Raw genomic sequence first — 26184 nt, 5'->3', positions numbered from 1 at the left:
GATTTCATTATATTTTTGCTTCTTTTATAACTCTTGGAAATTAATTTGTTGTTATATGCCCCTGCTAAAGCTTGCTTAATAAAATTATAATTCTAAAATTTTAATGAGAATTGTGGACAGTGAGTTTAATTGTGTCAGTCTTAATTATTGTTGGTTCTCCTAGATATAGTAAAGTTAACATACATGATGCTAGAGACAGGGTGGCTTTGTGTTTTCCTCTGGTGAGTGTTAAAATAATGACCTTGGGACTTAAATCTAAGTCACTAAATTTAATCTAGCCGTTAACAAGTGCCGTTATTTTAGGAGAGGAGCTACCGTTAACAGGAGTGGTTGTAGGGGTTATGTCGCTGTGAGGGCTACTCAGCGGATTGCTCCTCAACTGTAAAAGGTCATAACTTCTGGATCGTAGGTAGTCAGAGCTAGACGAGTCCTTTCCGACCCCAGTTTAAACAGATAATTCTCCACAAACTATCGCTAGGGTAAGACCCGAGTTTCTGGGGGTTTTCCGGACCTGTTAGACAGAGAACTGGGCAGTAGTGAGTCCAAAGAAGTTGTGAGGAGTGGGCGGGACTTACTATTGGTAGTAACAGACACAAGACTTGATATTCCAAAATTTTCCTTCATTCTCATTCACGTAACCTGTGTTTTTCAAAATGGTGGCAAATAGAGCAAGATAAGAAAATGCAACAGTAGCTTTAATGAAAAAGATCTCGCCTTTTGATTGTGTCTTTAAAGCAACACAAGTCGTTTACATCAGTAAAATCCAACCTACGTACATGAGGAAGATAACAGTTGGAGATCATCAACACATAAAACTTGAAAAACCTCTAAATATAGGTATGAATTACCTTAAGGTGATAAACATAGCACAAGAGAAATTGTGCGGTTGAATCATCAGTGTGGTTGAAAACAACGAGGGAAGGGCAGAGTTATTAAGGGAGGAGTGAATGAAACAACGAGTATACTACCATTCACCCAAAGCTGCTCCAGCATGCATTGAATCTTAATTAAATGGTTTGCGGAGCGATGACTCACTCTTGCTATTTTTAGCTGCAGAGAGGACAGCACTGTTTCTCTGCTGAATTTATGAGTGTGATACTTCTCTGGATTATTACAGCTCTGCATAATTTAGAGTTGAAAATTGATGGACTCATGTGATCAAGTGAGGGATGTTTGAGCTGTGCACATTTATCTGATGACTGACCTGTATCCCTATAGAGGACCGTGGGGTTTTCAAATACTCCTCAGCCTTGGACACCAGGATTGCCTTGTCACAGGTGAGCACTGAGCTGTGAGAGTCTGTGGATGGATGCCTTTTCCCTGCCATGATTCCAGCTGCCTCCATGGCTATCGTCACGGCCTTGGTGCTGTCCAGGCTGTCGGTGGAGTTATAGAGGGCCCTTCCTGGCGTCAGCCCAAGAGCGAGGCCATCAGGGGCCCACATGCCGCCATGAGGGTGCCGCCCCTCGTGGTAGGCGTCCTGGGTGGATTCAGTGCTGCTCTGGGCTGTGATGGAGATGAGCGGTTTAGAGGTGGTGCGGGGCGGTACTGGAGGGGGGTTCTTCTTGTAGCTCGGTGTGTAGGTGATGGCTAAAAAAAGATAGGGGGATATTTTATTTTTTAAAAGCCAGTGATCAAATAATTATCCAGGAACAGATTATTGTTTTATAAAAAAAGAACAAAAATACTCACGTTGTACTTGTAACCTTTTTCAGTAAAACATATTATGGTAAAATATGCTGCCTGTTCTTGTTAATGTCGTCTTTTAGAGTTACTCATATATTAGTAATGTGCATTTAAATAGTTGGACTCAATCAAAAATAATCTAAAAACTGTGTAATCTATAGGGAATATTGCAACTACACAAAAACCGTACACCTGATGCAATACACCTGAATAAATGAGTGGAACAAACAGATTGATTCCACACCACAGTATTGCTCTCTTTCCTGTTCCACAGCTTGTGGTTTTGTAAGCTGAAAAATAAAAGGTGTTCCCATGATGTTCTATGACTGATCTGAATTTCTAATCTGGATTGTTTGCAATTCAATCTCAGGCATCAGGATACACATGCTTTCCTTCAATATTGAGATGTTTAAGGAAACCATGTGAATGACTGGTTTAATATACTGAAAAACAAAAGAAACGTAGATAAAAAAAAACAAAACAAAAAAACATGAGGATGACAACTTGAATACAAAGTTCCTATTTAAAGTAGGACATATTGTACATTAGAATTTATCCAGAAACGTGAGAATGAAATGTACATTTTTCTTTCAATGGATTTTGAATGCTTACTTCAATTCAGAAACACAGCAAATGCACTGGTATCAGGAAATTTATATATAAAGAGTATGCATTTTACTTGAAACTGATCTATTCTTGCAATGTTTCAACTAAAACATGTTGCAAGAATTTTTTAGATGAAACGCTCTTGCAACATGCTTCATTTAAATGTTTATAAAACAACAAAATTCCTAATTTTATATCTCTTCCTGGTTAACAGGAAGAGATATAAACATGTTAAGAGAAACATACATACATGTGTGAGAAACTCATACATGTTTCTCACACATGTATGAGTGAGGATTTTGTGTTTAACTGGTGTCTTAAAATGCACCTTTATCTCTATCTTTATTTCACAATACACAAAAGGAAAAAAAAATGGTTGTAAGTATCATAAAACATTTTAAAGTAATGAACAAGGCCGTAGAGCGGAGAAAACATGGAAATCTCCCCAGTGTGAGGCATTCATCAGGCATGAATGATGGTGGAAAAATCAGAGGATGCAATAAATAGCACCCGTACAGACGATCCTGCTCAAAGAAAGCTGACAACTCTCGTCTTCTTACTTCGTCCATTTGCTGACAGAAAGAAGGGGGATTATTTTTTGAAATGCAAATGAGCGGTTGAAGTTAATCTTTAGGGTGACGGATTGATGAACAGATCACAAACACATTCTGTGATTTGACTTGTCTTTATTTTCCAACTCTGAGATAAAAGCTCACGTAGTGGAGTTTTGTCCTGAAACATTTAAAGCAGAAGTATGCTTCATGCATTTTTGATCAAAGCTTAAATTGTGTTTAGTTACTCCACTCGGAACCAAAGAAAGAAGAAAATTACTTATTGAAGTTTATGTTGTGGGTTCATCATTTTTGGTATGGATTTAAGATGTGGTAATCTGTGTTTTTTTTCTGTTGTACATATGATGCATCACACAAATCTGTTGAAAAGCCTTTTGTTAATCTCAAACTCCAAACAAGCTTCAAAAAAGTTGTGGTGCTGAATTAATAGCATTACAACCTAATTACAATGCAAACAAAACACTATAATTACAACATAAGCAAATTGTGCCAAATTTGTTTTGTAATATACAAATTGCATTTTTTACTGCAAAAATGAAGCCCTCTAACAACCATTGGCCTTTTGTTCACCTGTATTTTTAAAGTCAATACATAATCTGATCTGTGCTGCGTATTTTGCTCTAAGCCGTTAATGACTCATATTGCCAAAATGAACTTGTTGTGGAGGCAGCCATGCATTCTAAAGAAAACAAAAACGGACAACCACACAAGGTAGACTGGGGATTTTAAGGGCAGGAAAAAGCAGATACGTTTGAGTTTTCATCCGCTTGAGCATGTTTGTGCACATGACAGCTAGAGATGATATATTTGGGAGTGTGGAATGATCCGGCGAGGAAAGTGATGACCCGTTCTGAGGGCATGATTCAGCAGGAGGACAGAAATAGAGCCATTATTAGCCAGAGAGTCAAGCAAAGGGTAGTCATAATTCCTGTGGCCCTCTTGGCCGTGGCATTACTACTCAGTGTTTAGATGAACAGAGCTTGGCCACAACTCGAACAAATCCCTCTGAAAGATAGACTATACATTGCTTTGCAACAGTATTCATAGAACTTGAACTTTTCCATATTTTGTGATTGTACAACTGGAAACTCCAGGACATTTTTAGGGATTTTTAAGGAAAGAAAGAAACAGAAAGCACTGCAAAAGAAAAAAAAAACTGTTTTAAAAGTCTTCAGATACAAAAAATATGCATTTGTATTAAGTTGTTCTCACTCTGGTATACATAAATAAATTCAGTTCAAGCAATTGCATTTAGAACTTATCTAATCAGTAAAAAAACAAATCCCCCTGCTTTGCGATTTTATCTCACAATAAACTCAGCTGTTCTGTGGAGCCCCAGAGAGTTTACCATGGATGGACATGTAGAGTATTTTTCAGTAGAGAAATGGGAAAATAAATTTCTAAAATGGTTGTACGTGTGTACTACCTTTCTAATTTGTGGAGGTACATGACAAGGTCTGGAGCAGAGATCCAGTGAAAGGTGGTTTTGCAAAGTACTGTATTGCAGTGACTCAGTAGGGCTGAAAACAAATGCACAGCACACTTTTTTAGTGAATTGTACTTTTGTTTGTATCATAAAACAGCATAAGAAACAAGGAGTTTTATGTTATATATTTAAAAATGAATAATTTAGCAAGCCACTTAAAATGTTTGAAATAGAGCACTGGGAAGTTTTATGGAGAGTCAAAATACTCAGTGTGAACACCATTTGAATGATCTCCCTGCATCGCCAGTGAAACCTGACACCAACATTTACCACTGTGCCAGATGTTCTGGTTAAATGAAGACACACAGGTGGTGATTCAAACACTCCATCACTTTTCAGATCCCTCCATCTATCAGGCCTGCCTCGTATACCAACACAGCTGTCAGGTTTTGGGGTGGTTGTGCTAGTGGAGGGGAGATGAGTGTCAGGTCATTAAGTGTCTCTTTCTCTTCCCATTTGTATTTATCACTACAAAAGAAATACGGGGCGCTTGTTTTGCAACGGGCCGGCTTTTAAGGATATTCAGATGACCTGGAGGAGGTGAAAGATGGATGGTAGACTCCATTATTGGCACAATCACAAGCACTGCAGACAAAAACAATAAGCAAAGTAACTCAAAAATAGCCACAACATATAAATCGCAGACTGCATGAGTCATCAAGCTTACTTAACCAACTCGGAACGGCTGGGGAAATTTTTAAAGTAAGTAACACAGTGATGAATCACTGTTTGCAATAAAACTGCAAATATAATTTTGTTGCCAGTCTCTCTCGCAGATAACAGGGAGGTTATTTACTGTCCTAAAATTCTTTATAACGTTGAACCAGTGTTCAACTGCATTTCTTTTGGGTCCCTTAAATAGTGCATCTACGCAGGAGGTGTAAGCATCTTTATGTCACAGGTTACATGCATGGCAAGTAGATAGATCACGATAGAGGGAGCCTCACACCATTTAGTGCTGTGTGTTCCAGTGATATGGCAGATGTTAGTTGTGCTTAAAAGAGGCTTGAAGACAATGCAATCATAAATATGTCTGATGACAGAAGAGAAATAATTCTCGGCCATTATATATGTCAAGGCTAAACTCTCTGAATCAGACACTTTTATGTGTCAATAGGAATCAGACTTTCACCCACAAAATAGCAGCACAAAACAATGGTGAGCCCCACTACGGCAGGTTGAGGAATATGACATTGCTAGTATGTAAAAATGGTTGAACTGTTCTTGAACAGCGCTTTATCTAGTCCAGAAGACCCCAAAGGGCTTTACACTGCATTTAGTCATTCATCCATTCACACACACACAACCACATGCTGATGGTGGTGAGTTACTACACTGTAGCCAAAGCTGTACAGTCTGACAGAGGCAAGGCTGCCAGGCACTGGCGACAGCAGGCAAGGCGGTGAAGTAACTCCAACTGCACTGTCTCCACTGTTGCTCTAATAGATGATCAACGGTCAGAACTAAAACATAACAACCATTTCACTATATCAGTTGTGACTACTCTTCCCTATTGTTGGTTAGGAATTGTGAAGAGAATAACTAAACTTAAAGTTTCGTTAAACTATACAAAAGTAAGAATGCCTATTTTTGTAACAAAACAAAAACATTCATATTATCCAAGTTAAGATAAAATATGAGGCTGCAGATGTTAATAAAAACAGTCTTGTTTGGGAGAAAAAAAAAATCGGCTTTCTGAAAAAAGCTGAACTTCCCATCACTATAACTACCAGTCAGTTTTTCATAAGTCAATCAATTTCAAGCTTTGAGAAAAATTATAGAAAAAAGTAAATAAGATTTTGATAATATAATATTTAGATATAAAAATAGATTAAGTAAAAGATCATGTATTTAGTTTCTTTTTTTAAAACCACATATTTATTTGCAGTTGAATAACATAAATCCTTCATAATGACAAACACAAGTCAATGGCTCATCGGTAACAATTCAGTGTTTCTCAAAGGCCGACTGACTGTTGAAGCTGTTTATTTTTGGACTTCATGTTACATGTAAACATAATACCAGTGTGCTACTTTGCGAGTACATTTTACAAAAGAAGAATATGTCACTTAAGTGGCCTAGGGCGGTAAAAAGTGGTGCATTTGGTGAATATGTTTAAAATAAATGCATCAGAAAAACCCCAATCAACTTCCCTGCTTTTCGTAAAGCTTTCAGATTCATCCAATTAAGAAAACCTTCATAAAATGCTTTGCACATATTCAATTCGACTTAATAAGCAAGAAGAATTTCTTCTGATGTTCTGCTTGAAAATTAATTTGGATCCGAAGCTCTTTATAAGAGTCTGCACTTGAGTTGGCTATTCCACATAGAGCCAATTAAACAGACTGAGAGAACATATATAATACATCCTGTGAGTGGCCTGTAGTCCATTAATGGTACAGAATGCTGCATCTCCATTGGTGTGGAGGCTCCTTTCATTGTGCTGAAAATCAAAATGAACTGGACCAAGGACTGAGGCACGGTATATGAAATGCACAGAATACTGAGGCAATCATCAGTCATGCACCATTATAACAGTAATTTCTTCATTCAGTGTCACACATGTTAAAAATAGCCACTCGGCGGTTCACTTTTTTTTTTTCTTTCGGAAGAAACACAATTCAACAAGTAATTACACTTATGTCTCATTGGTATTACATTCTCAAACTTTGATTCCTGAGGAATAAGATATATTTAAATTAAAAAAATACACAAACGCCTCTTGCTATGTTTGTTGTTATAATCAGACAAGTCAAGTTATTAATTAATAACTTATATACAGTATTTATATATTTTCAATTTAAGGAATAGACATGGAAATATAAGTATTACACACATCAATATCTTTCTCAGTAAACATATTTTGACAACGAATTCACATCCATTGTTGGTAGCAATCTGCACATACAAAGAAACCAAAACAAGTCCTTTATAAGTTCATGTGAACGTGGCATGGCCAAGGGAATAAGTATGAAGAAAAGTGGTAAAAAGAGATAAAAAGCCAATAAATTAGCTGAATTTTTTTATTTTTTTTAGAAAGTGATCCTATCCTCTACCATCAGCTAGTTTATTCGTTAGTGATGGTCAATTAAAAGATTCCCAATTTTAAAAGCATTACTCAAGAAACATCTCACCATGGGTACAAGCAGGGAGTGCTTTCTTTAGTTTTGTATTATATTTGGAACCCATTGGTACATACTTCTAAACTTCTGAATGTTCCAATGAGAAAATGTGGGGTCCGAATCTATGGCTGGTTGTACCATCAACAAGCCACAACCGGGTCCTCCTTTTGAGATTTCTTGTAGTCAAAATTCTAAACAGATGACTTCTCCTAGAATTTGAGAGTAAATGACCACATGTAAATGGATTAGGTAAACATTTCAGATTCTCCCACGAAATTAATGGGTTGTTTATTATTTTTTGCAGAAAACATTAAACAACCTTCAATTGTTTGCTATTTTTTATATTTTTTTTCAGCAGTGGAGTCTTAAATTGTGACCATTCACAAAGACCATTGCTTTTGGACTCATCACTATGTATTTACTTTGAAAAAAACTATGTATGTATGGTTTGATGAAACCAAAATCGACCTCTTGGATGTGATTGCAAAACCTGTGCACCTTTGCACAGGTTTTGCATTCCAGTTGCACAAAATATTAATTAACTTGTTTTGATTTCTTTGATTTTAAAACAACATAAGGTGCTGATTTCATGTCACTTAACCTAATGGAAATATATTTACGGAGAAAAACCCATTGTTTCCTTGTACCCCTTGTATTTGTCAATCCAGCAATGGGTGGAGAAGGTTTGTGTGCATTTTGGAATTTTGTTTTGTATTCAAAAATGCTACATATCTAAACTGTACTGTAACTGCACAAATAGTCAAAATGGTGAATTATTAATTCGGTTTCCAATAAGATACAGTTGTTTCATTAAAAATTTACTCCATCAAAAAATAATATTTACCTATTTACTTTGTCTGCCTTTATTTTGCACAACCAATAATGACTGATTAACACGATGAAGGGCAATAATATCTTATAAAAGAAAAGCTACTTTTTTTCAAGTCAACTTTAAAGTGGGGAGGGTTTTTAACCATTTCAAGCTACAAATAATATGTCACAACTTTCCTCTGGCTTGTCTTGTTACAACTGCTACAGTACAGTGGTCAATCTCGCTCTAAGATTGTGCAAACAGCATTTCACAGCATCAGAAGTCCATCCAACAGCTCACGCGGTAAACAGTGCATCATTATAGTTATATGATAACTACCAATACGTGTTTCACTCCATATTAGAGTGGCAAAGCAGCTCAAAATAGATTCAGAGAAAGTGTCTATTGTTTTTTACGACGATTGTCAGGATCTCGTACCACCAGTTAATCAGTCTCTTTTTAAACAGACGTGTAAAACTATGACAATACGAGAACATTTCAAATCAGTTTGCTTCAGGGTTTGAAGTAGTACATTTAAAAAAGTCCCAGATGATGATTTACAGCAATGACAGCTGCTAAATTATATTTCTAAAGTTTAAAGCAGTGGTTCCCAAACCTTGTCCTCAAGGATTTGTGGCCAGCATGTTTTAGGTGTCTCCTTGCTTCCAAACACCTGAGTTAAACAAATGGTTGATTAACAGTCTTCTGCAGCATATGAAGGCAGCAGAGGATGCCATTTAATCATTTGAATGATTGTATGGCCAACAGGTGTGTTGAAACAGAAACACATCTAAAGCATGCAGAGCAAGGATACTTGAGGACCAGGTTTAGGAACCACTGCTTTAAAGAACATTAAATACAGTCAGCATATCTGCCACCACAGAGGCGTCACTACATTCCTGTTGTGTCCTGTGATCAATTAAATGCAGTTTTGTTTCTGGCAATCCCTTTCTTTCTAATACTTTTCATGAAAATGTTCTAGAGACAAGTAGTTCCGCCAATGCCTCTTTGAGGTCCTTGTATTGTACTCCAAGTCACTTGATGCTACAATGACCTTCAAATATAACTTGCGCTACATTTTGTCTGCTGAGAATGAGGCATGTGCTCAAAGGGTAAGAGACACATATGTGATTTCTGAACTGTTGTATTCATATCTACCACTCCATAGTTCAACACTGGCACTCCTACGCACCGAGTCTCTCCTTTTATCTCTTTTCTGCCATCTGTACCACAAAAAGCCATGCTCCACTGAGGATCTCTCTGAACTGCCTGTGGTCTCCTCTTCAATATGACCTGCAGTCTCCTGGGATACAGCCACACACTCCAGTGTCTCGGTCATCACATCATCCGATGGAGGAATTTCTTGAAAGTCTGGTGATGATGGTTCTGTATCAGGCAGCGCAGGATCTGGTGTTGAGTTTGTAGGTCCACAATCTATTTCCAGTGATGAATCTGGGGATACTGAACTGGGTGGTGAAATTGTAACAGTGACCTGTGGAATTAGTGCTTTGGGTATTTCTGAACTATCATCATAAGTATCTATATCTGGTAAAGGGGAACCCTGAGAATCAAACTGGTATAAAGGAGGTTCAGCATCATCAACATTAAATGATGAATCTGCACTCAGGTTGAAAGGCTCTGGTTCAGGGTCCATAAACACAGAATCAAGGTCATCCTGATCCAGTGAGGTTAGCATGACTATATCAAAGTGGACTAAATCAGCATGATAAATTGGAGTGTTATCCAGGGGTTCTGGAAGAGGTGGCCACTCTGTGTCTTGGAATTCTGGGTCAGTGTTTGGCTGAGATTCTGTTGAACTGAAAGCAAAGGCTGGACCAGGAATTACTTGCTCTGGAGGAGTCTCAGAAGGATAATCAGGATCACTGATACTAGGATAAAGATTTGTATCACTATCAGTTGAACTTGCTGGAGATACTGCATGAAAGTGCTCTGAGACCACTATAGATGGACATTTGATGCCAGTTTCTGAATAATTTGGTTTAACATTATCAGAATCAGTTGACTGAATGTCACAGACTGGTGTTGTATCTTTGAGAGGGTTTGACGAAGACACCAAGGTTACTTTTGATGTTTTTGACCCTGCCTCTGTTGAATCATTAGGATCAGATCCCTCTGCTCCTGAAAGATGTAAAGACTCCGTAGTTGGGTCTTGATGGATGGCTTGTGGCTTGTCAACATTGACAGGATCATCAATCTCTTGATTTGGGGTTATTTCATAATCATGTTCCTCTGGTGGAGTCACAGTAACTGTAGGGACTGGATATGGTAGTTTTATCTTGTCTCTTTCAATTTGTTCTGGGGTTTGGGATTTTGTATCATCAGTATGAGCTTGTTTAGCATGTGAAAGGGACTCATTAGCTGGGCCCACATCTATTAGTTGATGAGTGATAAGGATTTCTTGTTTCACTGCAGATGAATCCTGAGGGCGTTCCATAACTTTTTCTGATGAGAGCAAAGCTGTCTCTTGAGTGATTACTGCCTCATTTGTGAGAGAAGCAGATGAAGTTATATTATCTTTGAATGGCAGTTCTAAGTCTGGCTTAGATGTGGACGATACCATAGAGGAATCAATTGGCTCTGGTTTAACTGTTCTACTTGAACAAGGAAGTATTGGATCTAGAGAGAGTGGGATGGCACTCTCTACAAACATGGACTGTGGACAAGCAAGAATGCTTGGGTCCATTGAAAGCTGTTTTGGCAAATTTCGGCGAGAATTTTTCTTTTCCTCATTCTCCTCTGGACAGTTAACAGCTGCATCTGCAGTGCTTTGTCGTACCAGGGCTTTGCTTCTGGCCTGAATCCCTACAGATACTTTGGATATCTGGGGATTTTTCTCTCTTGCTCCCCCAATCCCTTTGTCTGTGGATGTCGTTGCAACTCCTCCTCCGCCAAAGCCTGTCCCCACTCTTGTTCCTGTCCCTGTGCCAGTCACAACACCTTTGCCTAAGCCTGCTCCAGCTCCTGTTGCCATTCCACCACCTTGAGGAGACCATGTGTTGTAATGCTGTGTGAAAGTGTTGAAATTACTGTTGAAAGCACGAAGCTCCTTACATAGATCCCGCCTGAGTTCAGCCAATTCTCGGCGCATGGCGGAAACTTCTTCCTTCCACTGCATGCTGATAGCTGCAGCTAATGTGGCAGACTCTTTTATACTAGCTTGGATTGCTTTTGGTGAAGGTCTTTCAGGAGCACTAGATCTTGGGGATCGAAAGAGGCTTGGAGAAACAGGTGGCCCAGACATGGGTTTTGCAGTAGCCCCCACAGCATCTGGGTTGTAAAGCCTGTCTCTTCTGATGGGGCACCCAAGATCATCATGTGCCAATGGGGCTGCATCTGCCAAATCCTCAGGTATACTGTCTTGATCAGGTAAACAAGTTTCTTCCTGCACATAATTTCTGTCTGCAAGACAAATGTAAACATGAATCTGTAATATAGCCACAGGTATGAACAGCTGGAGATATTGTGCTTTTTATAGTTAAAATGATGTCATGCTATGAATGCCTTGAGTCAAAACAAGACATATCTGTGATATCAGGATTCAAGCAATAATTTAAGAGAATTATTCCAATTAGCTTCTAAGTAAATTTGAAATTAAACATGTACATACACTGTATAAAAAGACACAACAATTTTGTTTGTTTGTTTCAATTTATCACTTTACACCAGACTACACTTTTACATCTTAGGTCATTTGGGATTATCAAAATTACTTACATAAATTGCATATTTATGAATGAAGGCATTTGGCAAAATGCTTTCATTGAATTGGAAAAGCCACAATGAAGATGTCATAGCTTTATAGTACATCTGAGTTTTTCCAAGGTACAACTGTAAATGTATTTTACAACACACTACTTGAAACAGAGTCACTCTCCACCTTGAGAAGTCCTGTACTGGTACAGGCTAAAATGACTCTCTGCAAAGAAGAAGCCTCAGCTTCAAAGGTGATATAAAAAAGCCTGATTAGAGTTTGCAAAAGCACTCTATGGCAATGTTCTAATTATTTAGAGACTAGTCCTACTTTTTCATAAAGTAACATAGTGAACATATTTAAGCAACATCTTCAGATATCATCAGGCCCTGACAGTAGGTGAAGTTGTGCCAAAAAGGTTGGACTTTTAGGGCCAACAGAAAGTCCTGAGCTCAGTTATATAGATGACTTGTGGGCATTGCTGAAAAGGTGTGTGTTCATAACAGTCAACAAATCTGACTCCAGAAATACGATTGTGATAAGCTTGCAGAAAAATACACAAAATATTTGACCCATGTGATACAGTAAAAATGCAATGTTCAACATAGTAAGGACATTTAGGTAAAAAGGTTTGACTTAAGGAAAGCTGAAAAACATCTCTATTTTTTATTTGTCTGACATTTGGCAAATAGGGCTAATTATTTTAGCTCTAAAAATAACTTATAGTTGACCTAAAACATAAATATGTAGTCTTGTTTAACATCAGACAGTCAAGAAATGCTAATTTTGTGTCATTTTATACATTGTATTGAAATATCTGGTGAGGAACTCTCACTTTATAAATGTCGATACAGTCTGGAAACATGGATAATATCATGTATTCCCGCTTTGACCCATTTTAAGAAATAGCTTACACTGCCTTCTCAACCTTAATTGTGTCATGCATTCTTTGCAACTTTTCAATGCACAAAGCTGACATTTTTAGATTTAAAAGTCCATCAATGAAATGAGAATCTGTAATAAAAGAGGGCTGTAAAAAATAGTTGCACTTCTATTCTTCAGCTTTTTGGATGAGAAAGAAACAATGAAAAACTTTGTGCAGTAAAAAGAGTAAAGATGAGCAAAGCTTCCAAGCCTTTTCTAGTCAATCGGGAAAGTATAGCATGAACCCTATTGAAACAGTGAAGCCCAATTAGACAGACTGAATCAAAGCTCTAATTGCCCTTTGTTGAAAAGAGCAGCTGAATCAATTTTGCACAGATCTCAGTCTCTTACAGATGCAATATTTTGAAGGGTATTGAGAAAGCAGTGTAGGCAGACATTTGTTTAACCATGTGCACATCTCCAGATGTTCAGACCTCTAACTTTCCCTACAAGAACCCAGTCTGTCGGCAGCATCCATTCATACTTTTTTCTCGAGTCTTATTCTTCTTCTTATATTCTTCATCCTTTCAAAGCAGTCTTGTCTCATCTGTGAATCCAGCAGCCATAAAGGAAGTTGAGTGTACCAGTAGATTATAACCAAGGTCCAGTACCAATTAATCAGCATCAGTATATCTTACAGTGTAAGATATAATCATTATCATCTTCAGTGTAATCATTATCATCTTTACATCTTTCAGTACTGAAGTTTAGACATGATAACTTTCAGCTCTGTTGAGAGATTTTTTTTGTCTTTTTTGTGGAAGCACAAAGTTTTAAAATGAGTTTGAAAAAATTAAATTGGGTAATGCAAAAATCTTTAACCATAGAGAGGGGTTATCACTCTGGAGCTAATGTGCTTTAGCACAGTCTGAACTTTGGACATAAGAAAATAATGTTCTGTATAAAGCAAATGCACCATGTGTTACCTTTAAACCATAAACTCCATATGAAAAGTTAGTGAAAGAATCCATCGTGTCCCTATTCTGACTTGATTTTCCTTTCACACAATTTGTGATTTTCAATAGGGTTCATAGCTTTACTCTCCGATGCATTGAAGTGATGAGCAAATCAAGAAACTGTTTCCAAAATGACCATAGCTCACAAGCTGCAATTACAATAATCCATGAAAATGGAAACATAAAAAGTGATTCATGCAGCAAATATAAGAACTAGTTGCTACTAACTGCTCTATATTCATCCATTACTACAAATGTAAGTTTAAATGTTTTTGCATTAATTTGTTAGATCCTTTTCTCACAAGACACAATTCTCCATGATGTATTTATTGGACTGTCTAACTTGTCCTCACCTGTGGTTGACCTGATAGTGGAGGTAACAGTGGACGCCATGGGGGGGATGCAGTCATCATCTTGGGAGTATCCAGCCTGGATGGCTCGTAGGTAACTGTGGCTCCTGGTTCTGAAACATCCGGGGAGGTCCAGTGCCTCCATGGCTTGGGATTCTACCTCACTGAACACCGACTCGCACACAGATTCGAACTGGCCATTTACTTCAGTTTCACTAACCTGAAGGAAACAATACACACAGTTATTCCTCCAAATGTTGGAGCCAGAAAACATACAAATCTATGACTGCACCATCTGGAAATCTCTTGTTGTGTTGACAAAGACATTATAAATGGGAATGAATGTGTAACTGCCTTCTGGCAGTGATTTTTTTTTTTCCTATAAAGATAATCTAAACAGGAAATGTGGGTGACACATTTATTCTAATCCACCAAAAAAGCTTCTCTGTTGGAAATACTTTTTACATACTGATTATGAATTAATTGGAATCTTAGGTTTAAATTGAACAACCTAGAACTGTGGGTTGAGAACACAGTACAGAGCTAATTAGCTCAGGCAGACTCAACAGTCAGAACACCATGTGTTTTTTAATTTTTTAAAATTTATTTATTTTTATTTGATTCTCAACAAAATAATCCAAAGAATGAATTGTCTTGATTGCATAGAGCTCCTCAGAGTTGCATCCAAGCTACTCCTTTCAAACAACGGCCTTCCTGACTTTCTCCACCTCCATGAATAAATCCCTGTATATTCACACTGTGAACTCAAATTAGTGTTATGCATTCATGTCCAAATTAAATACCTAAATCATAACGTCATCCCTCCCTATCATTTTTGGCTTTTGCACATTTAAGCATATTTCTCAATTTCTGAGATGTAAATAAATAAGCTACAAGTCTGAAGACAGATGAAAAGGAAAAAAATGGTAAAGATGTAATGTATAACCTATAACAACTGAGTGTTCTTTGGTTTTAAGGAGTAGTAAAGTGGTTTGTCATAAAATGCTAAGCAAAACATTGTTTTTCTCTATAATCATTTAAACTAATAAATCAGTGGAAAAGCTTTTTTTTCAATACTAAAGTTCCTCCATGTATAAGATGATAACCTGTGGGCTAATGCCATTTAGATGCATTGCAGTGCGCCCGGCTCTCTGTAAATGTCAGACAATGGGATATAAATTTTTGTGGACTTAATCTTATCCTGTTATGCTGTGGGTATGACGTTTTTCAGTAATATCTCTGGTACCGATTCATCACAAACGGTGCACAGATCAGAAACAATGTTATATTCCTATCAGATAACATGAAGAACCATGAAGATAAACATCTTGTTCTACTGAGATTTGGACTTAGAGGGGATTTAGACGAGCTTTTAGTACTCACAACAAATCAATAAGCTTCTTTTCCCAAGAAGTAGATGAATATCTCAGCAACCTGTTTGAGTGTCTTAATTAGTACAGATTAACAATGTGAAACAAACTACTGATTAAAAGATATATAACTAAATTAAAATCAGAAAAAAAAACTAAAACTATGTCATGTATTTATGTAAAAAGTAGTGTTGATTCTCATCATCTTTAGATTTCAGCTGTCTTTATTTGGAAGACTTGTTTCAGATTTTATGCTGCACACTCACCTGGCTCACTTGACTGACACAGCTAGCCTGACTAAGCGTGCTGACAGCCCGCATGTAGCTCTGGTTCCGAGAACGAAACTTGGGCGAGTTGTAGTTGGTAGAGGGATCCAAGGCAAGGCTGGGGTGTATTTCCCTGGTAGCCTGCAAGTGGTAGTTCTGACTAAATAGACAAAAGAGAATAAGAAAATGTCAGTGAGTTTTTTTTTTATATATCAATTAAATACAATTTAATTGCCTTATGTAAGCACGTGTCTCTCAAGAAGGGAAGCCCTTTCCTTTGCTACAGTGATATGCTTGTTGGTGTCCTTTGTAAGACAGTTCGATTTCTGTTGTGCTGAAACATCCGATCAATGCTTGGAAATGAGGGAAATGCAAATCAGCAGCTAGTTAGCGAGCAAGCAATTTTGAAAGATCACCCCAGAGTCAGCCATGTCAATTAAATGTATTTGGCGAGAGATGCTCAGAAAGTCATTACTGGTTAGGAAATTTGCAGGAGAGAAGACGAGGAAGACACCAGCTGTATGCAAACTGATGAATATGGTGCAAAACACTTTAGGAAAGTAAAGTTTGGTATGTTTCTAAAAGCTGGTAATAATGAATAAGTTGTTCCTAGGCTTGTTTTACAGATAAACACTAATGTTTGAAAGACGGAAAATGTCAAAAAAGTTCACAACCAATTCCCAGAAAATTTGCTAATTATGTAATTAACCCCATAAGATAAAAAATTCTAACCCAAGACAAATACAGTGGACTCTTACCTATTGACTGTTCAGTATTCATGGATTCATCTATTTGGGAATATTTCCAAGAAGCAGATGAATATGACTGCAGGTTATTCACAGAAAATGTGATCATTTGCACATTTTTACACAGCACAAAACTAAAATATTTGAGTGAAAAGAGAAAAAAAAGCAGCTTATCAATCTGGAATACATAAACACAATGCTACTTGACATGCTATTGACTTGCATTTGCAAAGCAGTCAGTTCAGGAGCAGAATTTATTGTCCTCGGCGCTAACTGGTTATACTCCCAAGAGTGGAAAAAAGGAAGACTGAAGATAAAAAGAAAATTATGACTTCATTTTATTTCATTTTTTTTTACAAAAAGAAACCTGAAAATGTTGGCATGTGAATGTATTGAGCCATAGTGCATGTTTCTATTAGCTCTTAACATTTAGACACAGAAATGTTAGCTCATTGTTTGGGGAAAATACCCCAAGCTCAATCAGATTGAGATAAATGTTTAACTCTTTTTTTCAGATTCACAATCAGACTGGGCATTCAAACACATGGATACGAGTTTGACAAAATCATGCCATAGTAGCTTTGGTTGTATAGTACATGGGTAAACCTCCGCCTGGGTCTCAAGTGTTTTGCCTCCATTTACATTTCACCCAAGAATGCCCAAATCTAAATAACCAGGAAAATCCAATTGAAATGAAAAATATATTTTGCAGGAGAACCCTGACAGTTTTTTTCTGCAAAAGAAAAGCATGATGCTGCCACAATGTCACAGAATTAAGATGGCATGTTCAAGGTAATGTGCATGATTTAGTGTTAGATCACCCAAAACACTTTGAATTTAGGCCAAAATGTTCACTCCGAGTCTGATCTAATTAAAACACCTGTATGGCTTGAGACAAACTTTATACCAGACCACTTTTTCACAAAGGTAAGATATATGAAGGCCACAACCAGTGATGAACTGAGCAGTAAAATGTTAAAAGGTGTACTGTATTACACATAAACCTGGTTAAAACGGCTCTATAAATCAGTACCGGTAATTATTTTTGGACCAAAAGATGAACGAACAAGAGTCAGCACACAGCTTCATTTATTACACCTAGAAACAACTGATCAGGCCCAGAATCTGGGTGTAATGATCAACTCAGACCTGAACATTCAGAGGCACATAAAGGAAAATAAAAAGTCAGTCTTCTATCACCTCCAGAACTTCTCCAGGGTTCAATGATGTCCAAGCAGGATCCTGAGAAACATATCCATGCATTTATCCATGTTTAGTCAAATTGATTTCTGCATCAGTATCTTCTCAGGTCTGCCTTAAAAGTGAAATAGTTGCAGCTGTCCTCTCATACTCACTAAAACTAGCGAAATAGAACACTGAGAAGTGATCAGAGTGAAAATTAATTTACATTTTAGTTAATATTTTTTGATGCAATAATTTCATATTCTTATACCATTATTTCAAAAAATGATTATAAAATTATCTAAATAAATTGTTTATTCAGATCTTCTTTATTTGATATTTATCAGCTCATCTTAATTTGTGCGCTGCCAAAGCCAATTTCTCATTGGCAGTCAATATTTAGCCTATTAGCAGTAAGGTTAGTATGCATCCTGCCTTCCTGTGAGAACATGGCAGCAACAGAAGAGTAAGCCTGTATTCACCTTAAGTCTGCAGCAAAATTGGTGATGTAGTTATGCATGTCACTGTTGATTTTATCCAGGCGGTAAGAACTGTGGGTAGAGAAAAGAACAACGTTATTGGGTTCCACGAGTAGTTGTTGGATGGGATGTGAGGTTTCTCAGCAAGACTCCAACAGAAATACAGCTCTGAATGGAATTTGTAACCCATTACATGTTTGCTTGGAAGTATTCACCAAAGTGCTGCAAACATTAGGGTGATACACTATGACCAGAAGTGTGAGTGTGTCACCACCAGTATGGAAAAAAAATGGTCTGGCGGAGCTAATGATTTGATAAAAAAACAAAACAAAACAAAAAAAACACAACTGCTGTGTAATGGGAATGGTGCTATGATGTCTGTAAATGCACAAAGATGTCATCTAGCACCACATCCTACCAAAAGCATTTAATGATGAAATGCAGTCTGCACAAAAAAAAAAAAAAAGACTTCGTCATAAACCACCTCTCTCACCCTGTAGTGAGTGGATAATTCAAAAATGACCCTTCCTGGAGTCCATGTGAAAAAAATATATGAATAAAGCTTTTAACTGACGAAATCAGGCAGAAGCAGACATGTAGAGAAATTATATCTACAGCTGAGCGAAGAGAGTCTGTTTTGAGAATGTGTTGACTGCTTTTTATCAAATCATGTCGCAGCAAATTCCCTCTAATGTTTTCGATTGGTGCTAATGCACTTCCATTGTCGGCAGATATCAAGGTGAGAGATAATGGGGGAATTAGACATTCACCTGTCTGTCATTCTACAAGCAAAAATATTCAGCCAACTGTTGAACTGATTCAAAGATGCAAGTATATGCATCTTTGCATAGTGTTTCTCCCTCATTTTCTGAGGGAGAGACAAAAAGAGACAGAAAAGTATGTGAAACTTTGAAAGAAAGTCTTCTACAAAGAGTAAAAAGAAGAGAAAACATTTGACGTTTCAGAAATTATGTTGCATAATCTTTTAGTAAATAAAATACATCAAAACAGGTTCAGGAGAACAGCTTTCTTTGTATTTTTTTTCTGGTTAGTGGAGAGACAGTATAATTTTTATGTTGTTTTTGTCAGTAGGTGACTAAGTTCCCTTTTTATTATAAGTGTTAAAATTGTCTCTTTAACTTGTTTTTCCATCCATCCATCCATCCATCCATCCATCCATCCATCCATCCATCCATCCATCCATCCATCCATCCATCCATCCATCCATCCATCCATCCATCCATCCATCCATCCATCCATCCATCCATCCATCCATCCATTTTCTTCCGCTTATCTGGGATCGGGTCGCAGGGGCAGCAGCTTCAGAAGGGAGTTCCAGACTTCCCTCTCCCCAGCCACTTCTTCCAGCTCCTCCGGGGGAACCCCAAGGCGTTCCCAGGCCAGCCGAGAGACATAGTCCCTCTAGGGTGTCCTGGGTCTTCCCCGAGGCGTCCTCCCGGTGGAACGTGACCGGAACACCTCACCAGGGAGGCGTCCAGGAGGCATCCTTACCAGATGCCCGAGCCACCTCAACTTGCTCCTCTCGACGTGGAGGAGCAACGGCTCTACTTTGAGTCCCTCCCAGATGACCGAGCTTCTCACCCTTTCTCTAAGGGAGAGCCCAGCCACCCTGTGGAGGAAACCCATTTCGGCCACTTGTATCCGTGATCTCGTTCTTTCGGTCATGACCCAAAGCTCATGACCATAGATGAGGGTAGGAACGTAGATCGACCGGTAAATCGAGAGCTTCGCTTTTTGACTCAGCTCTCTCTTCACCATGACGGACCGGTACAGCGCCCGCTTCCCCAATCCGTCTGTCGATCTCCCGCTCCCTTCTTCCCTCATTCGTGAACAAGATCCCCAGATACTTAAACTCCTCCACTTGAGGCAGGATGACCCCCCTGACCCGGATAGGGCACTCTACCCTTTTCTGGCTCACTTGTTTTTCCAGTGTTACAAAAATATTAGGTTTAAAATATATCTGTTGTCCTAAAAAAAAGATGTTGACAACTCAATCTGGATGCATCTTGTTAGTGCGGATTATTTCTAAAGCCTCCAGACCACCGCAAGCCAAGGTTGTACCGACAGTCCTAAGCTTGCCCTGTGCATGTTCTAAAAACACAGTGCTAATTATTATTAACCTTTTGAACTAATTTCTTTTTTTTAATTTTGATTTTGCGACTTTACATCCAGAAACTTCAATGTATTTTCAGCCTCATGTCCTGCGTCCAGCTCCCACATGCTCATCCCATCCCGGGTGTGTGCATGAGTCTCAACTTCTGATGAAACTTGAGAGCCTTGGGCATTAGGGTTTATAAATGTGTCATTCAAATACAGATAATTATGTGTTTGGAAAAGGCCGTGCAAATAAAGGCCGTGCAAATAGATAATCACTCAAATTACGCATGACACATTAGCTGTAGGCACAAATCAATAGACTGGAATTGTGCTCTGACCCTGAGAATTTTAGGAGATATGCTTGTACATAAAGCAATCCCGTCAGAATGAGTAATTACAAAGTGTTCATCGGGATTTATTGCACTGAATTTATTGCCTGTGTGTTAACACTAATTACTGATAGTCATGCCTGAAGACAGTCATTTATGTATGGCAAAAAAAAAATAAAAAATCTTTTTTTTTTGCAAAAAAATTAGGTGACTTGATTTGTTTTTTGTTAGCTTGAGCATAAGGTAAGATGGGATGGATGTCAAAACAGAAATGCTCCTCTGAGCTTTTGCGTCATTACAAATGATCAAATGAGACACATGATGTCCTGCATTCGTTATTTAGAATAGTGATTAAAGTAAACATTACTGTATGTCACTCAGTACCCCATCATTTATACAGTTTTTAAACATCTTCAGCAGGTCTGACTGGCAAAAAAAAAAAAAAAAAAGGGCTGATTTGAGGTGGGTTTATCAAAGCTGCTGGGTCTTTAATTCACAGAACCAGAGCTGTTTGGGGCTGAGGATGGGTAAATGATGTTTAATTAACAAATTCACTGACATCTAATTTTACTTCAAGTGCTCAGGCTGTTCCGGCTCAGTGCACCCATGACAATGCGTTCCTTCATTGGTGGGACAAACAAAGATCCTGTCAACATTAAGAGTGACAGAGAGCTTGAAAGATGAAAGACGAGGGGAGGTGACACAACTTGACAGCCTGTTCTCACTTTAACACGATTTGCTTCAGGGAGCCGCTGCTGTCAGATTTGTGTTTGGCCCATCAGAACCGCCCCAGAGGGACATCAAATTGCTACAAGTGCAAAGGAAATCTAACCTATGTACCTTCTGTCTTCAATTCAATCTAATTCCATCCCAACATGTCCAATGAACCGTAAGAGCATAAAGGCTCCCCATGCAAGTAGTTCTGGGCGAGTATCGGAAAAGCCATTTGTGTGGATTCAAACTGGAAACAGAAATGAACAGAGGTGCCTCTGTTCATTTCTGTTTCCAGTTTGAATCCACACAAATGTTTCTTCTGTAGCAGTGGTGCCACTGCTACAGAAGAAACAGTGAAAAAACCTGAGGCAACAATTGAGACACTAATGTTACGTAATATTACGCGTTACATAACCAAAAGATATAGAATTTTTGTCAATGTTTGACATTTTATTGTCAGGAAAACCTTGTGTAATGCACAACTGTGCAAAAGTCTTGAGTCACACATCTTTTCAAAAAGTCCTCTCTTCAGCATAATATTTCTTCAAAGCATAATATTTCTTCAAAGTTTAAAATTGTTATGCCCGCATCAGATCATTTTCCAGTGGAAAGTTTTATCATTTATTTATTCAGTCACCCGAACTTCAGATGCGAACCAGTGGTGCAGCAACACCCCACAGATTACTGCATGAAATAAAGATCAGATTTAAATATGATCTTTAGGTACTGTCACTAGCATCCTGACATAAAGACAGTTTTCCTGTTTTTTTCATAAACCACAAAGGGTAACATAGTTTGACATATATAAAATAGTTTTTATGCATCTACAAAATGATTCACAAATAGCTTTTTCTTACCCTGGCATGCAACTGAAGGCTTATGCTCCCCCTGGGGCCCGTTGTCAGGATCTGAGGGATGCTGTTTATTTGCATGAATGACATTAAGTTTTTATTCTGTGCTTCCACTTCAGTACTTTACCCTGTCATACACCGGTAATCTGACTCAGGTTACCAGAGCACTGAAAAAAGTATTAACATCTTCTGGATTTTATTTTATTTTTTATATTACTGAACAGACATCATAAAGGCAGAGGAATCCAGCAGTCAGATCAGGGGTAAAGTTGTGGAGCAAAACATAGAGCAGCATTGAAAGAAAACATGTCAGAGCCTGAAAAAGACTACAAAATCCCTCCAGCACGACGAAAACTGTAAACATAGAACCAAAATTGTGATGGAAGGACTAAGATCAAATCATACTGAATTGGCCTGTGAAAGCAAAGACATAAATCTTACTGGTGCTCTGTGGCAAGACCTGAAAATTAATTACAGATATTCTTCATTGGGCAGCACAGTGGCGCAGTTGGTAGAGCTGTTGCCTTGCAGCAAGAAGGTTCTGGGTTCGATTCCCGCCCCCAGTATTTCTGCTTGGAAATGTCATCCAAGGTGACAGAAACTGAGTTATTAAAATAGAGTTCATAGTTTAGATGGGCAAATCTGGTAGAAAAATTCCTCAAAAAAGCTGTAGATGCAGTGGAAAAAGTAAAATCTTAATATCCTTTTTATTGCAATTGACAGTTTTCCACAACTATCAAGTTAAATCTAAGCCCTCAATCGAAACATATTAAAAACTGGGGTTATAATGGCAAAATGTGAAGAAACTCAATGGTCATAAACGGAAGATACTGTACTTTTACACCATCCTCACCAATTGTCCTACAAATCTGAACAGGGAGATTTAAGGAAACGGAAGGGCAGAAGGGATGTTCAAAGTTGGACTGTGGTAAAAGGGTATGGTTTCAGTAGAGGAGTTCAGCTCAGGGAACAGTGCCAGATGAGGTTGATTAGAGCAGCTCTCATTGCCCCAGTTTTAAAATGCAGGCATGTGCTGAGCACCTTGACAGTGCCCTGGAGAGCAGCTGCATGTGCTACACACACAGTAAAAATGCCAGTGTTGAATTAACACCCAAAAGTGTCTATATGTGTCCAAGTCAGCAGGTGTTAAATTCAACAATACAGAGTGTCACATTAACATTTACAACGGTGCTGGGGTTAAAATATATTAAAAGTAACACCAGTGTAGTGTTGATCACAAAACATAATGTGGTGTTAAAAAAGTAAATAATTGACCCACAAGGTGTCAATATCAATCAAATCCAGTGGAAAAAACAAAACAATACACAGAAATGGAAAGTTTAACTTTTCTTAAACCCATTTCAGTATTATAGACCAATAAAAAATGGGTGTCAATCTTTTAACACTTTCAAAAGAGTTACTTTAACACCTGCTGACTTGGACACATATAGACACTTTTGGGTGTTAATTCAACACTGGCCTTTTTTACTGTGCAGGATGTCCATTCTAGGACTGTCATTGCCATCCATTTTCTTTACACCCTTGTCCCTTAGTGGGGTCGGGAGAGTTGCTGGTGCCTATCTCCAGCTAACGTTCCGGGTGAGAGGCGGGGGTCACCCTGGACAGGTCGCCAGTCTGTCGCAGGGCAACACAGAGACACACAAGACAAACAATCATGCACACACACACTCACAACTAGGAGCAATTTGGAGAGGCCAATTAACCTGACAGTCATGTTTTTGGTCTGTGGGAGGAAACCAGAGTACCTGGAGAAAACCCACGCATGCACAGGGAGAACATGCAAACTCCATGCAGAAAGACCGGGGCAGGGAATCAAACCCGGAGCCTTCTTGCTGCAAGGCAACAGCTCTACCAACTGCGTCATTGTGCAGCCTGGACTGTCATTGCATTGTGTAAAATTTTATTGAGTGTATAGGAGGTCCATGCAACTCTGTGAACTAAGAACCAAGACTAGCTGTTAAGTGTTTACAAATGTAGCATAATGAGGTTGATTAACAGTTTAAAAATCATCCAAATTTCTATTAATCATGGTTTGATTGGGGTAATTTTTAAAGGACGTTATAACACACTGAGGTGCATAGTAGATGTAAAGGTCAGATTCTCAACAAAATCAATCTTTTGTCTCTGTGATCAGAAAAAAAATATCACAACGCCACATCCTGGCATTCTTCATTCAAGTGGATTTGCCGGGGTAAAAAGGATGCTTCGGAACGACACCCTTGGGGACACTTGTGGGACTGGAAATGAAAGAACCTACAAACCCTCTCCTGTAGATTCAATAACGCGGCTGCCTCTGTCAATGGACTCAGAGGCAGGCCACACAGTCTGAGGCGTCCTGGTCAATATCTTGCGTTTTAGCAGAGCTCAGCATACTCCCGGTCTAAACCACCGAGCGAGCCGTTTATTCAGCGAGGCCTTGGAGTACAATAACTGTTATTGATATCCCTTCCCGCTGTTGCTTCCTCATAAATCATTTACTGTTTACAGCTATTCAGAATGGAAAGTGAGGGGGAGCTTTACATGATGCGAAAAAGCAGGGAGCTTCGCTGTGGCAGCACCATACATTACGGCATAATCTGGGAGAGGTGTTAAAGGGGCAAAATGACTGCATCTGCTGAGACAAATATCATTATGGTCCTCCCTGATCACAACCCATAGCATTCGATTTGCCATTATGCATCCGCGGAGGGAAATATCTGGCTTATTATGTGGGTATAAAAAGGAACCATTTGACAGTAATAGCGTGTTTTTGGGTCTTTGCGTTCTTCTCTAGCATCATGGAAAAAAAAATTATTCTTACCATGAATTGTGTTTGCGTGCAAGTGTTTTAATACACTGCAACTAGAAAGCATTCAAAATGTTTTTTTTTTTTTCATTTTGTTAAGTTACAGACTTATTCTAAAACTGGTGCAAACATTTTTTCTTAAAGAGCTACATATTATACTATTGATGTCAAAGCAAATACAGGTTTCTTTTCAAAGAAGAGCAATTTCTTTCCAGAAATACTTTTGATCAGTATTTCCTGACATACTATTTTCTCAAAGCATCCTTTATGGTTATCGCAGCCTCAAGATTTTCTCATGTTCGAGAATTTTTTTTTTGATCTTTTGAGAGTTCTTCAACTGGATTTAAGTTTGGTATCGGGTTGGCTCTCAAGAAATTTCACTACTTTGCAATCTTTGTTCTGTAAACATTGTTGTGCTGAAGACTGAGCTCCAGGGCAACTGTAAACGGTTCTCTTGTATAATAGATATATATTTGATGCCCTTCCAAGTTGCCCAGTCTCTACTTAGAAAAACACAAACACCATGATGCTGCCGCCACCATGCTTCACAGTAAAGATGGTGTTAAACATGATATGCCTGTTTTAAATATTATAAACAACTTCCCTGTTGACATTTTTGGAGATTCCTGTAATCTTCAAATCAAGACTTGGGTCTCTCCAACATGTAAATACCACTTCAAGTTAGACATTAGTCTTGAACTTTCAATGTTGGTAAAATTGAAAGATTATTTTAAACCTGTTTCTGCCAGTGATATGAGCAATTTGGTGCTAACAGCACATACAGGTGTGTGTTCCTATCCAATTCATGTTCAGTTGACTGGATTTACCACAGATAGACCCCAGGGGCAGAAGCTACAAAGACTATGTGAGGAAACTGGATGCACTGTTTTGAGCAAAGTTTATGAACACTTAAATGATGGAAGGACTTCATTTTTTTCTATATTTATGAACATCTCAGAAAATAAATGTGCACTTTGTCAATACAATATTTATTCTTAGTTTTAGCATAAGTAGGTGACATAACAAAATACAAAGGTGAAGCGGTATGAATACTTTTGAGTGGCCCTATATGTATTAGGGTTTGTATTCTGTCCATGA

General features: G+C 38.2%; 1 protein-coding gene across 9 annotated transcripts in view; it reads right to left on the bottom strand.

Annotated features, from left to right (window-relative positions):
• Window positions 1-1097: 1097 nt before the first annotated feature.
• Window positions 1098-26184, bottom strand: part of dlgap2a (discs, large (Drosophila) homolog-associated protein 2a) — a 137918-nt gene continuing 112831 nt past the window's right edge. For 6 of the 9 annotated variants that reach the window (XM_008399512.3, XM_008399513.3, XM_008399515.3 and 3 more), the window contains 4 exons: window positions 18272-18340; window positions 15862-16021; window positions 14229-14445; window positions 2959-11703 (listed from right to left, as the gene is read on the bottom strand). In XM_008399512.3, the coding sequence (XP_008397734.1) occupies window positions 9389-11703; window positions 14229-14445; window positions 15862-16021; window positions 18272-18340 (2761 nt within the window). In that variant the 3' untranslated portion in view covers window positions 2959-9388. Of the gene's footprint in view, window positions 1591-2958; window positions 11704-14228; window positions 14446-15861; window positions 16022-18271; window positions 18341-26184 lie in introns of those variants that run through there. The other 3 variants (XM_081603387.1, XM_081603388.1, XM_008399514.3) reach the window with 3 other exon arrangements.

This window comes from Poecilia reticulata, chromosome 22 (assembly GCF_904066995.2).
Source record: "Poecilia reticulata chromosome 22, P_reticulata-male-v2, whole genome shotgun sequence".
Lineage (NCBI taxonomy): Eukaryota > Metazoa > Chordata > Actinopteri > Cyprinodontiformes > Poeciliidae > Poecilia > Poecilia reticulata.
The sequence above is the reverse complement of the archived record's forward strand: the minus strand, read 5'-3'. Positions and strand labels throughout refer to the sequence as shown.